The 16,304-nt window shown below is 45.2% G+C and overlaps 1 protein-coding gene across 1 annotated transcript in view; it reads left to right on the top strand.

The window, feature by feature from the left end:
• The window catches only part of TTC21A (tetratricopeptide repeat domain 21A), a 406,154-nt gene that overhangs the window by 364,296 nt on the left and 25,554 nt on the right, over positions 1 to 16,304 (top strand). Inside the window, exon 25 of the mRNA XM_029588390.1 lies at positions 2,079 to 2,274. Coding sequence (XP_029444250.1) covers positions 2,079 to 2,274 — 196 coding nt within the window. The remainder of the gene's footprint in view (positions 1 to 2,078; positions 2,275 to 16,304) is intronic.

Raw genomic sequence — 16,304 nt, 5'->3', positions numbered from 1 at the left:
CCTTTGAATTCTTTGACTAGTTTTGTCTTCACCACCTCCTCCAGAGGTCAAGTGACTATTCCATACTATCAAAATGCCACCACAATGTTAATTTGTAACATATATTCCATCAGTCGGTACTCATGAACATTAGTAAGGAATCAAAATCTTGAGAAAAAAAAAGTGAAAATAGGGGTAATCATACATACTTGCACATCAGTGGCACAGCCATGCTCAATGTGTTCCCTAATCATATCCATAAAATAAAATTATATTTAAAAAAATAAATCCTTGTACAGGTTTTGATTGGAACACATTTTTATCATGTGATTGATTCAAAGATGATCATATTCATTGTAAAGCTAACATGGAGGTTTGGATGCTAATAGTACATTGAATAATGCTCCAAATTGTATACTTTTTCTTATGTATCTTCCCTTTTAAAGTGATTTTGTTAATCCTATGGGCAATGTGTAATATTGTTTTGCTTGCACCTTTTCATATAACACTTCTAGAGGCTGATGTTCTAAAGTGGAAAAAATGTTACCAATACAATTATGAGCGAAAAAGAAAGACAAATAGAGTATGTAATCATGTTTGCTGGGTTTCTTTGCACACTATTTTCTACTTTTACAAATATAAAGGTGGATTTTCAAAGCTGGATCCGTGCTGAAATCAGTAGATGGGTGTGCATAAGGCACTTGCACGTCTCCACCCAGGTTTATAAGGCGGCCAGATGCATGCACAAATACCAATGCGCGAATATCTTGCATTGGCCAAAAAGAGGGTGGGGTATGGACATTTTAGGGTGTGGCCAATAGATGTGTGCCCAAGTAGATATGTGCCTGGACACATGTCCAGATCCAGTGCTGCGTAACTTTACTTCTGTATGGATGAGGTGTAAGTCTGAAAAATAAAATGTATTGGCATCTGTGAAGTGTTTGAGGGATCTAGGGTAACCAGAGGGAATCCAGGTTAAAAAACCAGGTGGGGGGTGGGTTGGAGGCTATAGCTGAATACTGGGCAAACTGGTGAAACTGGTCATTGGCTGGATGTGCATCGTTTATAAAATACCCTCATTTGCACCTCCATAAACAAATTTATGCTGCTAGGCGCTTAAAATTAGGTGCACATATACGTGCACTTAGGCTATTTTATAACATGCTTGCATATGTGTTTGCACATTATAAAATTGCCGCATATCTGGGCGAGCACCAACACAAACATGTATATGTTTGCCCACATGCCCATTTGAAAGTTACCATCATAATTTTGCATTTCAAAGCTGTTTGCAAAAATTGTACAAAATAATTCATGAGCTGTAAAATCATTTAATTCAGCTCATTAGCAATGTTGTATGAAAGATCTCACAAAAACCTCATGGAGGTGTAGTTAAGTTTTTTTACAAAAAAAAGTCTTATTTTACATGGACTTTTTTTGCAAAATGTTATCCTGAAAAACAATTAGAATATTATTTAAAAGAGCTGGTACTGTATGAAAAGCTTTGCATGGTACCAGCACATTTTGGCAAAAATGTTTGCTTTTTAATATATCAGTCTTCTTATTGTCTTGTACATGAGGGATCTAAACATCCAGATGGCAGAAGTTTGTAAATCCCGATTCATATCCTAAATATCAGATCTGGTGTGTGTTGCTAGCACTCATAGATATTTTGTATGAAGAATAGCCTTATTCCTTTGATCAAAGCAAGATCAGGTTCTCTAGGGGTTTGAGCAGATTGCTGACAGTGTGGCTACCTGATTTCTTAGCAACCAGCTCAATAGCTTCAAGATTCTAAAGTGTCAACTTGGAAAGCTATTTTAATCTAGCAAAGAACAGAGTCCTGTGGCTCATCTCCTGTCTCTCTTCAAGAATTCTAATTACAGGTAAGCAAATTCTTGTGGATTCACACCTATATATGTGATATGCTATTGTGTGTTACATGCTGTACAGTGTGACCCACATATGTGAATCCAATAAAAGTATTAGCTTTAGAGAGCAATTACAAAAATATTTTTGTAGGTAATGGTGATTTCTCAAAGCTAATGTACAATAACAGAATCTAGGTACATAGTAATTTACGAGTTTTATTTTAATAGCAATTCAACAGAAAGGAAGGAGTATGAGCAATATGGTCTACGTACAGCAGAGAAATTACTTAAAGAATTCCATCCTCGTACAACACAAGGACAAGATCAGCTTATAATGCTCCAGAACCACTGCCTGATGGCTACCAAGGACAAAGTGAATGTAGAAGTCGCCCTGAATACATTTACAGAAATGGCTACAACTGAGGTATAGTAATTCAAAAGATGCATTTTTAGCCTTTGTTCTGTCTGAAGAGAGAGTTGTGAGATCATATCGATGTTTGTGTATGAAGCAGTTTACCTGACTGTGTTTCTGTCAGTTATGGATATCAAATTATGGAGGTACCAAGGAATTTAGGTATTGCGCCGGAGGTGGACCCTTGGGCCGAGGTGGGGTTGACGCTACACGTAGGAGGTATCCTACGGGTCCCCACCGTTGGCAGGCAGAGAGGGCTGATGAACGGAGGCTGGCTGACGCTTCACCAATACCAGCCCTCATTCCCCGTGGGTTGAGCCTTTGGGTGCTGGGGCTGGCTGGACTTAGGTGGCTTCCATCAGTAGTCGTTGATGGGTGGATCAGGTCAGCCCAGAGGCAGCAACTAGTGTAGGTATCAGTCTGTACTGGACGAGGCAAAGTCCCAGAGACCCAGGCGCCAGTAGGAACACAGTCTTACAGAGGGCGCCCGAGCAAGAGCAGGCTGAAGCCTGAATGAACCACGTCCAGGACAAAGGCTGAAGAGGCGTCTTTAAGCAAGCTGGGATCAGGGCTGGTGGCAGTCTGGAAGCAGTGGCAGGCAAGGCTGAGGTCTGGATGAGGAGAACGTCAAAAGGATGGTCAGATGAAGCAGAAGCCCAGGTCTGGAGAGAAGCAACGGCGTAGTCAAGCGATGCAGAGGTCGGGGGCTGGAGAGAGGCAACGGAGTAGTCAGGCAATGCAGAGGTCTGGGGCTGGGGAGAGGCAACAGAGTAGTCAGGCAATGCAGAGGTCCGGGGCTGGAGAGAGACAACGGAGTAGTCAGGCAATGCAGAGGTCCGGGGCTGGAGAGAGGCAACAGAGTAGTCAGGCAATGCAGAGGTCCGGGGCTGGAGAGAGGCAACGGAGTAGTCAGGCAATGCAGACGTCAAACCAGGTTAGCAATCCAAAGGAGAGATGAAGGAACAGGAACACAGGAACAAGGAAACAGGAACTAAGGCAATCAGGATCAGGAACCAGGAACTGAAGAGGCAACGAGTACTGAACTAGTGAAGGGACCTGTTGCAAAGGCAATTTGAGAGAGCGGAGCCCGAGCTTATATACCGGAGCTCTGCCGACGTCATCATCCGGGGCTGCGGCCAGGTTCCCACCGCGGGCTCTATTTGAGGACTAGCTGTGCAGAGAGGACCGATGCGGAGCATCAGGAGCTGCAGCAGAGCAGGAGGTCCCAGGGGTGGCCCGAGGATGGAGCCAGCGGCCCACAGCCACCAGAGACGAGGGACCAGATGCTGATCACTTTGAAAGAGGTGAGGGGGCTGAGCTGCGGGTCTGCTGCAGCCGACGCATGTATCAGTACCCCCCCTCTATGCCCCCCCCCCTTGGAAGTCTGGGTTTGCCCAGATGGGCACGATGAAACTGGAGGAGGAGTTTCTTATCCAGTATGTTACAGGCTGGCTCCCACGAATTTTCTTCAGGGCTGTAACCCTCCCAAGAAAGGAGGTATTCCCACTGGCGGCCCCTACAGCGAACATTAAGGACTTCGTGGACCTTATAAGTGGTGTCGGTCTCCGCAACCAGTGGATGAGGTGCAGGAGCTTTTCATAAAGGCCAGCATAGGACCACAGGTTTTAGGAGTGATACGTGGACCATATTGTGGATTCCCAATGTAGGCGGCAGCTGGAGTTGGTAAGTTACTGGTCCGACACGACGAATGATTGGAAAAGGTCCAATATACCTTGGTGCAAACCTCTGAGAAGGTATCTTGAGTTGAATATAACGGGTGCTTAACCAGACTTTCTGGCCCGGAAGGAACTCAGGAGCTGAGCATCGATGGCTGTCAGCAGATCTCTTGGCCCAGGAAGCGGCTTGGCGTAAGCGAAGATTCGTCTGATACCCTCAAAGGGCCTTGAGGGCATCAGCAATGGCTTGTGCAGCAGGAGAAAGCACTGACAATGGTATGGGTAGCAGTGGTCGTGGTTGTTTCCCATGGCAGCGGCAATGAGGGAGTTGTGGGAGAACTCCGCCCAAGGAAGAAGCTCCGACCAATTGTCCTGACGATCATTTATATATGCACGGAGGAAGGACTTCAAGGAGCGGTTTGTATGCTCGCCTTGCCAATTGGCTTGAGGATGGTATGCTGTTGTTAAACTGATGTGAATGCCAAACATTTTACAAAGGGCGCGCCAATATCTGGTGATGAATTGTGGGCCTCTGTCAGAAACAATGTCCTTGGATAAGCCATGTAGCTGAAAGATGTGTCGAAAGAACAGGCGTGCCAATTTGGGTGCAGATGGTAGGCCTGGTAGTGGAATGAAATGGGCCATTTTGGAGAATCTGTCAATTGTAACCCATATGACCGTGTGGCCTTTAGATAGTGGCAAATCCACGATGAAATCCGTGGAAAGATGTGTCCACGGTTCTTCGGGAGCTGGAAGTGGCTGGAGTAAACCCCAAGGTCGCCCGACTGGGAGTATCTGTTGAGCGCAGGTACTGCAGGAATCAACGTACGCTTTAGCATCAGAGACCATAGTGGACTACCAGAAGAACTGCTGAAACAGCACTAAGGTTCACGCTCACCCTGTGTGACCAGCAAACTTAGAGTCATGTGCCCACTGGAGGACTCATTCATGGAGTCGACGGGGCACCACAGTTTTCCCAGTAGGAACAGGATGAGTAGCCGAAAGACAAATGCAGGCTGGGTCAATAATATGACCGGGTTCATCAGGTTTGTCTTCAGGTTCAAATGAACGTGATAGGGCATCTGCCCGGAGATTTTTCTCTGCTGGGCAGTAGCGAAGCTTGAAGTTAAATCTGGAAAAGAACAGAGCCCATTGGGCTTGACAGGCATTGAGACATTGGGCTTGGCTCAAGTGTTCCAGGTTTTTATGATCTGTGAATATTGTAAATTTATGTTGGGCGCCCTCTAGCCATGGGCACCATTCCTCCAAAACCAGCTTGATGGCGAGTAACTCATGGTCTCCAATGCTGTAATTTTGTTCTGCAGCAGAGAATTTGTGCCAGAGCGTTGGTTCAGGACCGCCCCCGCTCCAATCCGGGAGCCATCTATCTCAACCAGGAAGGAGCGATTAGGGTCCGGATGATGGAGACAGGATCCAGTTAAGAAAGCCTCTTTGAGGTGATGAAAGGCAGAAATAGCCTCCGGGGTCCAGTTTTGGGTGTCCTGACCCTTACGGGTTAAAGCTGTAAGAGGAGCCGCTAACGTAGAGTAGTGCGGTATAAAGAGGCGGTAGTAATTCGTGAATCCTAGAAAACGTTGAAGTGCCTTCAGACCCACGGGTTGTGGCCAGTCTTGGATTCCTTTTAATTTCACAGGATCCATTGAGAACCCTTGTTGGGAGATTATGTACCCCAGAAAGGGTAAGCTGGATTTTTCAAACTAGGCACTTGTCCAATTTCGCGAACAGATACCATGTTTCCCCGAAAATAAGACATCCCCCAAAAATAAGACCTAGTAGAGATTTTGCTGAATTCCTAAATATAAGACCTCCCCCGAACGTAAGCCATCCCTTGTAAACAGGGGCGGATTGACCTATCGGGGGATTGGGCTTCCCCCAGTGGGCCGGTCAATCCTGTGACGTCAATTATTTTTTTTTTTAAATAAAGTTTCCAAGGTATTAGGGGCAGACGCGAGCAGTGGTATCCCGAGGGGAGCCAATGCCCCCGGGCGCAAGGAGACTCATGCGGCCGCTGAGCCTCCTTGCAAGCAAGATGATTTTGCTTAGAAATTTGGATAACTTCATACGTCAGTTCTGCCTAATCTTTGACAAGTTCAGATGTGTTTCTTCCACTGCCTTGGAACTACTTTGTATTCGTTAAGACATTCACACTGTGGGCGAGTATGCAGTGGAATTCTGAATTTTAGCCTCCGAGCTTGGATGGGGTGAAAACAGACAAACTGCCATCTTCTGGCAGGGATTATCTGGAAGAATAAAAGAGGAACTGGTGGCTCAGGATCTTTCTCTGTTCCTGGAAGCATTTATTGCCTTGGCCTCCCAAGTTGATTTAAGATTTCAAGAACAAGCTAGAGAGAAGACATCTTCTTCTAAGACATCCCATCAATCCACTCATGTGGCTCCTAAGCTTCTGAACCCCCTAGAACCAGTCTCAGACCCTTTGAGGTTTGTCGCCTTCAAAGAACCCATGCAATTGGGCAGGGCACAGCTATCCGATGAGAAGAAACAGAGACAAAGACTACATAACCTCTGCCTCTACTGTGCAGCACAGGAACATTTCGCTAACCATTGCTCCAAAAAACTATGAAATCCCGTGAATGGAGGCTTAGTCGAGAAGATGGTTTTCAAACATCTAGCTTCCACTCTCGCCTTCAGGGAACATTCCATTAAGACTGAAGCCTTACTGGACCCTGGAATAGGGAGCAATTTTATTCAGGAATTGCTGTTATGCCAGTGTGGGTGCCCTACTACTACCTTGACCACACCCTCTATTATTTCTTCCATCTATAGCGAACCTCTGCCTGGTCATGTGACCATGGCCACCTTGCCTATCACCATACAGATTGGTTCACATCAAGAAAACCTCAAATTCTTCATGCTACCCAAGGCAACCAATCCTGTTGCTCTCGGACTACCTGTTACGGTTATTGCTGCTGTGCAACCGCCTCACCACCAGGGGTCCTTCAAGAGCAGGCTCTCCTGACTGGCCCAGTCCATCTTCCTTGTTTACTCTATGTTCTGGACTTCCCCTTATAACCCTGCCTGGCAGTTCCCTCGGTGCTTCGGCATCGAGCTCGCCTGGGCTCCCTGCTCTAGCCTTCCTTGCCTTGCCGTGCGTGTGGCCTTCGGGCCTTCTGCCTTGCCTTGCTGTGCGTGTGACCTTCGGGTCTTCTGCCTTGCCTTGCCTTGCCATGTGTATGGCGTTCGGGCCTTCTGCCTTGCCTTGCTGTGTGTGTGTGGCCTTCGGGCCTTCTGCCTTGCCTTGCTGCATGTGTGTGGCCTTCGGGCCTTCTGCCTTGCCTTGCTGTGTGTGTGTGGCCTTCAGGCCCTCTGCCTTGCCCTGCCGTGTGTGTGTGGCCTTCGGGCCCTCTGCCTTGCCTTGCTGTGTGTGTGTGGTCTTCGGGCCCTCGGCCTTGCCGTGTGTGTGTGGCCTTCGGGCTTTCTACCTTGCTATAAGATTCCTTGACCCTGCCTGGACCTTGACACTGTTGCCTGCCGCCTGCCGCCTGCCTAGACTCTGCCTGGACTTGACTCTGTCTGCTTGCCGCCTGCCTTGACCCTGCCTGGACTTTGACTTGTTCCCAGCCAGTACCTTGCTCCATCTATTCACAGCCATCGTCAGAGACCTTCCAGCCATCCCTGTCTCTCTCCACCTGGAGCTACCCTTATGGGTGGTGTTCACGACATCGGACCATTGCTCAAGCGTAACACTACCCCGGCTCAGACTCCACCAACAGTCTATTGACTGGGCCACTTTACAGATCAGCCACTGGGTTCATTCCTGCCAGGAGCACCCCATCATTGCCTCCAGTCACCCTGCTCCAGACCACCTTACCTGATCTATTGGATCTGCCACTCTGGTATACATTGCTTACTGATCTATGCTATGAGCCACAACCTAGAACTTTCCTTGTTGATTTTAAAACCCCTATGTGCGCCGAAGGCGGGAGATATGCACGTGACTTGGCACGCCGTGCGGATTTTAAAACCCATGCATGTACGCATATATCTCCTACTGCTTGAACAAATCATAGAAAGAAAAAAGGGGTGTGGAGTGAGCGGGGTCTGAGCAGGGCATGGGCAGGTCATGGGAGGCCAAGTCTGTCAAATAAAATAAGCATGCCAGGGTCCCCTAATTTAACTACTTTTGCTATGGACGGCATGTAAGACATGTAACAAAAAATAATAGACTAGTCAGTGGGATTTTAAAGGTTGGGGCTAATAGGGTAAAAGGGAATCAAGTTAGCTAGTGGGATTAGGAAGTACTCTTCTTTACCGGGGCAAACTAGGAATGAACTGGAAAAAAGAGCTATTACGTCGGTGCACATAGCTACTAAAATTCCCCCCACTTATGCGCTCAAGGCAACATATGCACACACATGCAGGCATCAATATAAAATTGTGTGCACATGTACATGCATATAGCCAATTTTATAACACATGGGCATATATACACATATACAGATGTATGTTATAAAATTGCTGCGTCCATTTGCGCATGCTGGCAAACGTACACGGGTCTTAAGATTCACCTCTCAGTGTCCTGCAAGGATACTGGCTGCTCAAAACTCTTGAAGCCCATTGTCATGGAGGTAGAGGCCACTGCCAAGAAGGCATGGGCTGTCCTCATCCAACACAATGATCCTAGGATACATAAACAACGTTCCTTTCTCTCCGAAGGATTTTTGCCTGCAGAAAAGATTCAGCCAGCATATACTCCTTTACATCCACCTGTAAACCAAAGAATACCTGGAACTCTTGTCAAGCCTCCCAAGTCCCCAGATGGTAAATATGTACCATCAAGGTCCCCCCAGAAATCAAAAGAGTTTTGGGGAGGGGGCTTAGAAGGGGATACTGTTATGTTTGCCACTCGTTGGACACTTCTGCAAGCAGCTTCATTCATCCAATGCCACCAATGCCTGGACCTGCCACAAGGCACGGATGATGCTACCATCTTCTTCTGGAGCTCCCCCCCTAGGTGCGTGCACCAGCCTTTGTTAGCCCTGAGGTGGGAATTCCTAGGACAGGCGCCAGCAGATGATGTCACCCGAGCCGTGCTACTGACTGGTGCCTCAGCAACTTGTCTCCTCACTTCAACCCTGCCTTGTCAAGCCAGTCTTCAGCCTTGTATCCTCAAGCCTGCCTTCAGCCTTACCTTGTCCAACTTACCTTCAGCCTTGCCTCATCCAGCTTGCCTTTCAGCCATGCCCTTTCTCTGTCTCTCCACCCTGTTTGTCTTACCCTTGTCCTCGGAGTCTAGTTATGCCTTGTCTCCTGGTTTTTTCATCTCTGTTCCCCTGTCTCTTCTCTGCTCTGGCCAGTCTCTCCGGTTCTGACCCCAGCCTTGGTCTTTGACATACCCCTTGCTTGCTGCTTGGACTTGATCCTAGTCTTGAACTTTACCTGCCCCAATTTCTGGATTGTTTTTGGACCAAATAGCATTCTCCAGCTGTCAGCACAGACTTTGTGGGCCCGCCCGTGAGTTTGCATCAATTGTGCTGCAGCAAGACGCTTAAGCTCACATCATTCCTTTCAGGGGATATGATTGGGATGTATAAATTCATGAACAGTGTGGAATGGGTAAATATGGACCTGTTATTTAACCTTTCAAGCAACACTAGGACAAGGAGACACTCCTTGAAACTCTCAATTGTCAGATTTAAAACAAATCTTAGGAAGTATTTTGTTTCACAGCACACAAACAAGCTATAGAATCTGTTGTCATATGATTGTTCAAGGCAACTAACATAATATGGTTCAAAAAGAGGTTGGACAAGTTCCTGAATGAAAATTTCATAAACACTTATTAGCCAGATAGAATTGGGAAAGCCAGTGCTTATCCCTGAGTGTGAAACATATCAGCTATTGGGATCTGTTAGGTACTTGTGATTTGGACTGGCCAATGTTGATGGACCTTGGTCTTACCCAGCATGGCATGGTCGTAGAAGAGCTGGGGGTTGAGTGGTGATCAGCTGGGGAATGTATGAGAGAAGCATTAGAGGGGAGGAGAGGAGGCTGAGAGATGAGAGAGAGAATGGGGATGACATAGCATCAGTTGGGGGTTATAAGAAGGGCATGGGGGTAACAGGGGATCAGCTAGAGCATGCAAAAAGGGCTGAAAGTGGTGAGAAACTGGAAGGGCTAAGAAGTAAGAGGAGCTGGGGGGTGTAAAAGGGAATCAGTTAAAGGGGCAAAGATTGGCAGAGGACTTCCTCTGGACAGGCAGAGATTCACAGAGAGGATTAACTGGAGAGAACATAAGAACATAAGAAATTGCCATGCTGGGTCAGACCAAGGGTCCATCAAGCCCAGCATCCTGTTTCCAACAGAGGCCAAACCAGGCCACAAGAACCTGGCAATTACCCAAACACCAAGAAGATCCCATGCTACTGATGCAATTAATAGCAGTGGCTATTCCCTAAGTAAACTTGATTAATAGCCGTTAATGGACTTCTCCTCCAAGAACTTATCCAAACCTTTTTTTAACCCAGCTACACTAACTGCACTAACCACATCCTCTGGCAACAAATTCCAGAGCTTTATTGTGCACTGAGTGAAAAATAATTTTCTCCGATTAGTCTTAAATGTGCTACTTGCTAACTTCATGGAATGTTCCCTAGTCCTTCTATTATTCGAAAGTGAAAATAACCGAGTCACATCTACTCGTTCAAGACCTATCATGATCTTAAAGACCTCTATCATATCCCGCCTCAGCTGTCTCTTCTCCAAGCTGAACAGCCCTAACCTCTTCAGCCTTTCCTCATAGGGGAGCTGTTCCATCCCTTTTATCATTTTGGTTGCCCTTCTCTGTACCTTCTCCATCGCAACTATATCTTTTTTGAGATACTGCAACCAGAATTGTACACAGTATTCAAGGTGTGGTCTCACCATGTAGTGATAGAGAGGCATTATGACATTTTCCGTTTTATTAACCATTCCCTTCCTAATAATTCCTAACATTCTGTTTGCTTTTTTGACTGCTGCAGCACACTGAGCTGATGATTTTAAAGTATTATCCACTATGATGCCTAGATCTTTTTCTGGGTGGTAGCTCCTAATATGAAACCTAACATCGTGTAACTACAGCAAGGGTTATTTTTCCCTATATGCAACACCTTGCACTTGTCCACATTAAATTTCATCTGCTATTTGGATGCCCAATCTTCCAGTCTTGCAAGGTCATCCTGTAATGTATCACAGTCTGCTTGTGATTTAATTACTCTGAATAATTTTGTATCATCCGCAAATTTGATAACCTTACTCGTCGTATTCCTTTCCAGATCATTTATATATATATATATATATTGAAAAGCACCGGTCCAAGTACAGATCTCTGAGGCACTCCACTGTTTACCCTTTTCCACTGAGAAAATTGACCATTTAATCCTACTCTCTGTTTCCTGTCTTTTAACCAGTTTGTAATCCACGAAAGGACATCACCTCCTATCACATGACTTTTTAGTTTTCTTAGAAGCCTCTCATGAGGGACTTTGTCAAACGCCTTCTGAAAATCCAAATACACTACATCTACCGGTTCACCTTTATCCACATGTTTATTAACCCCTTCAAAAAAATGAAGCAGATTTGTTAGGCAAGGCTTCCCTTGGGTAAATCCATGTTGACTGTGTTCCATTAAATCATGTCTTTCTATATGCTCTACGATTTTGATCTTGAGAATAGTTTCCACTATTTTCCCAGCACTGAACTCAGGCTCACTGGTCTATAGTTACCCGGATCGCCCCTGGAGCCTTTTTTAAATATTGGAGTTACATTAGCCACCCTCCAGTCTTCAGGTACAATGGATGATTTTAATGATAGGTTACAAATTTTAACTAATAAATTAGAAATTTCATTTTTGAGTTCCTTCAGTACCCTAGGATGCATACCATCTGGTCCAGGTGATTTACTACTCTTTAGTTTGTCAATCTGGCCTACTACATCTTCCAGGTTCACAGTGATTTCGTTCAGTTCGTCTGACTCATCACCCCTGAAAACCATCTCTGGAACTGGTATCTCCCCAACATTCTCATTAGTAAACACGGAGGCTAAGAATTCATTAGGTCTTTCTGCAATGGCCTTATCTTCCCTAAGAGCCCCTTTAACCCCTCGGTCATCTAATGGGCCAACCGACTCCCTCACAGGTTTCTTGCTTTGGATATATTTTTAAAAGTTTTTATTATGAGTTTTTGCCTCTATGGCCAACTTCATTTCAAATTCTCTCTTCGCCTGTCTTATCAATGTTTTACACTTAACTTTACAATGCTTATGTTTTATCCTATTTTCTTCAGATGGATCCTTCTTCTAATTTTTGAAGGAAGTTTTTTGGCTAAAATAGCCTCTTCACCTCACCTTTTATCCATGATGGTAATCGTTTTGCCTTCCTTCCACCTTTCTTAAATCACGGAATACATATGGACTGCGCCTCTAGGATTGTATTTTTAAACAATGTCCAAGCCTGTTGACCACTTTTAACCTTTGCAGCTTCACCTTTCAGTTTTTTTCTATTTTTCTCATTTTATCAAAGTTTCCTTTTTGAAAATTTAGTGTTAAAGTTTCAGATTTACTTATTGTCCCCTTTCCAGTTATTAGTTTAAATTTGATCATGTTATGATCACTGTTGCCAAGTGGCCCCACCACCGTTACCTCTCTCACCAAATCCTGCGTTCCACTAAGAATTAAATCTAAAATAGCTCCCTCTCTTGTTGGTTCCTGAACCATTTGCTCCATGAAGCAATCATTTATTACATCCAGGAACTTTATGTCTCTAGCAAGTCCTGATGTTATATTTACCCAGTCAATATTGGGGTAATTGTAATTTCCCATTATTATTACACTGCCAAATTGATTTGCTTCCCTGATTTCTCTTAGCATTTCATCCACTGTCTGACCATTTTGTCCAGGTGGACGGTGGTATACTCCTATCACTATACTCTTTCCCAACACACATGGGATTCCTACCCATATAGATTCTACTGAGCATTTAGTCTCTTGTAGGATTTTTATCTTGTTGGACTCTATACCCTCCCGGACATAAAGTGCCACACCCCCACCAATTTGATCCTCCCTATCATTGCGATATAATTTGTACCCTGATATAGCACTGTCCCATTGGTTATCCTCCTTCCACCAAGTCTCTGTGATGCCAATTATGTCAATCTCATCATTGGGTGGATTTTAACAGAGGAGATCATCGGGAAAGCGGGGAATGATTGTTGGAGGGGGACTGCACCCTGCTAATCTGTTTTGGTAGTCTTCAAGGGTCATGTGAATTTCCAATTGCTAAAATGGGGTCACATTGGATAAAAATTTGGGAAGCTCTGGTGTAAGAATAAGTTGCTTTATCATATGGATATTTGCTAGGTTCTCCACAGGTATTTGGAGGTGAAAAGTCTTTATAGGAAATCAGGTAGAATCATTATGTTTGCAGATTCTCATAAAGGAGAGGATTCCTCTAAGTTTTTCTTGGCTCACTGGATAAAGGAGACAGTCTCTTCAGCTTACTTGCTAAAGAACAGTTTACATGGGGGAAGTGATGTCACTCCCTGAAATGGATGCATAAGAGGAGAGCTCCCGAGCCCGATCTACAAAATATAGCATATCTGGTGCAGGATCGAATAAAAATCAGTCACATAAGCAGATTAAAGGGCAGAGTGTCTAAGGATGGCAGTGAGAAGGAAGACGAATGATTTAAAATGCTTCTCCTACGACCCGACAAAATCGCGGCCTGCCAGCGCAGTTTCGGAGGAGGAGGAAGCCCAAGAAAATGGCGGCGAAGAGCCGCGGGTGTCGGCAGGAACGACGCACAAGCAGCCAGAACAGCTAGCGGAACAGCTTCCCCCCTCGAGGGGAGACTTTCAAGCGTGGGTCGGGGACATGAAAGAAGCGATGTCTTTGCTGCGGGGAGAAATTAAAGACATAATCAGAGAGCTGCGCCAGGACCACGAGGTACTCGGAGGCCGGGTGGGAGAGGCTGAGCAGCGGATTGGAGAGATGGAGGACCGCCAGGAAGCCCTACAAAGAGAAGTAAAACTATTACAGACTTCTAATAGTGAGTTGAGATCCTGGGTGGATGACCTAGAGAACAGGTCCCGACGTGGTAATTTAAGATTTCGGGGGGTCCCGGAAGAACCGGCCTACGCCGATTGCGCAGCAGTCATAAAAGACATATGTGAACTGATTCTATATGATAATGACCCCCCAGAAGGGAGCAAAGGGATTATCTTTGATAGAGCACACAGAGCACTAGCGAAACCGAGAGGGAATATTCCCCGCGATATCATAGTGTGCTTCCATTCATACCAGACAAAGGAAAAAGTTTTATCCAGTGCCAGACAAAGAAAAGAAATCCAATGGCAAGGCTATCCTGTAGAAGTGTTCCAAGATTTATCTGCTCACACTATCAGGAAACGCAGGGAATTCAAGGAGATTGTTACCACGCTGCAAAATAGGGAGGTCAAATATAAATGGCTATTCCCCTTTGGCCTATCCTTTACTATAAAAGGTTCGGCTGTGCGAGTACAGACGGTGGAAGAAGCTAAGAAAGTGCTGACTACTGCGGGATGGCCAGTAACGGTAAACGCGGAGGACCTCTCACATGAGGAGAGAGACAAGCAGGATACTTTACATAGGTGGCAAAGGGTCCAATCTGGCGGCAAGAGGCTGCGCCGAAATTCGGGAGGATCATAGAAACATATAGAAACATAGAAATGACGGCAGAAGAAGACCAACCGGTCCATCCAGTCTGCCCAGCAAGCCTTACACTTATTTTTTCTCATACTTAACTGTTTCTCTTGGCTCTTAGTAACCTTATGTTCTAATTCCCTCATCCTTGGATCCGCCACACTGACATACTACTCACAGCTTATGTTTCTTTGGAATCACAGATCCTATAAATTTCTACATGGAAGGTTCTGGATTATAGACTATATGGCTCTGCGGTTGATGCCTAGGAGGGCACAGTTTCTTTCTTTTTTTTTTTTTGATTAAGAGTTGAGCCTTGGTGATCAACGCATCTCTGGACAAGCAGATGGTGACTTTTTTCTGTTCTTTTATATATATTGCATCAGTGTTTTACTGTTTTACAGTTTGAAATGGTTGTTAAGAGATCGGGCGGGGGCCCCCAGAAGGGCCTCTGAGCAGTCATTCCCACTTTATACGAGAGGGGGGGTGGGGAGGGGGAAAGGGGGGGTTTGGGGGACGGAAATATAAGGGACTTTTACCATGTCATTGGGGAGCGAGGAGTCGAGGAGAGAGAAGAAGGGGGAGTTTGGATATTACATTTCGACATGAATGGATAAGACAGAGAGTAGCTATAGGATTTAATGGCTAGTAATATTAGAGTGCTTTCATGGAATGTCAAGGGGCTGCAAACGTATCATAAGCGTAAGCGCCTGTTACAGGATGCAATCCAGGCTAAAGCAGATATTTTATTGTGCCAGGAGACACATCTTCGAAAACGACATGAGAAATTTATAATATCTCAAAATTTTCCAGTTCAGTATTATGCTGCAGCTACAGTTCAAGGGAAGTATAAAGGGGTAGGAATTCTCTTTTCAAAAAACTTGACAGTTGATGTGCAAACTGTGATCAAGGATCAGGAAGGCGGGTATCTGCTTCTGAAATTCAAGATTGGCCACCAGCTGTACACATTAGTAAATATATATGCACCAAATGCGGGCCAAGGACCATTTTTCAATCAGATAGCAGCGGTACTGCGGCAATGGGCTGAAGGTATGGTATTGATAGGGGGGGATTTTAATATGCCTTGCTATCCCTATTTAGACACCAGTACGGGGAGTTCGGCATATTCAAAAACACATAGACAATGTTTGAAGGCCCTCATGAAAGAATGGGATTTGGTGGATATTTGGCGCCATTTACATACCACTGAGAGAGATTATACCTTTTTTTTCTGCAACCCATAATTCATATTCGAGAATTGATATGTTTCTTATTGATAAAGGTTTAGTTAACTATGTAAAAGAGACAAGTATTGAGGTGCGCACGTGGTCGGATCATGCAGCAATTAGGCTTACATCAGTTATTCCCATTTAAAGTGGTACATCATAGTCTGAAATATTTAGGGGTCAAAATTTGCCCGAATCTAAGTAAACTATATCAGCTAAATTATGGGGGCTTATGGCCAAAAATAATACAGGATTTACAAGCATGGGAGAGGTTGGGGCTATCGTGGTTGGGTCGTATAGCGACAGTGAAAATGAATATGTTATCGTGTTTCAATTACCTTTTTCAAACATTACCTATAGCTATTCCGACGGAGTCCTTTACTGTATGGCAAAGGAAGTTAATGAGATTTATCTGGAGGCACAGACCACCTAGGGTATGCAGGGA

The sequence above is a fragment of the Rhinatrema bivittatum genome, chromosome 2, assembly GCF_901001135.1.
Source record: "Rhinatrema bivittatum chromosome 2, aRhiBiv1.1, whole genome shotgun sequence".
Classification (NCBI taxonomy): domain Eukaryota; kingdom Metazoa; phylum Chordata; class Amphibia; order Gymnophiona; family Rhinatrematidae; genus Rhinatrema; species Rhinatrema bivittatum.
This window is presented reverse-complemented; position numbering and strand designations above follow the sequence as displayed.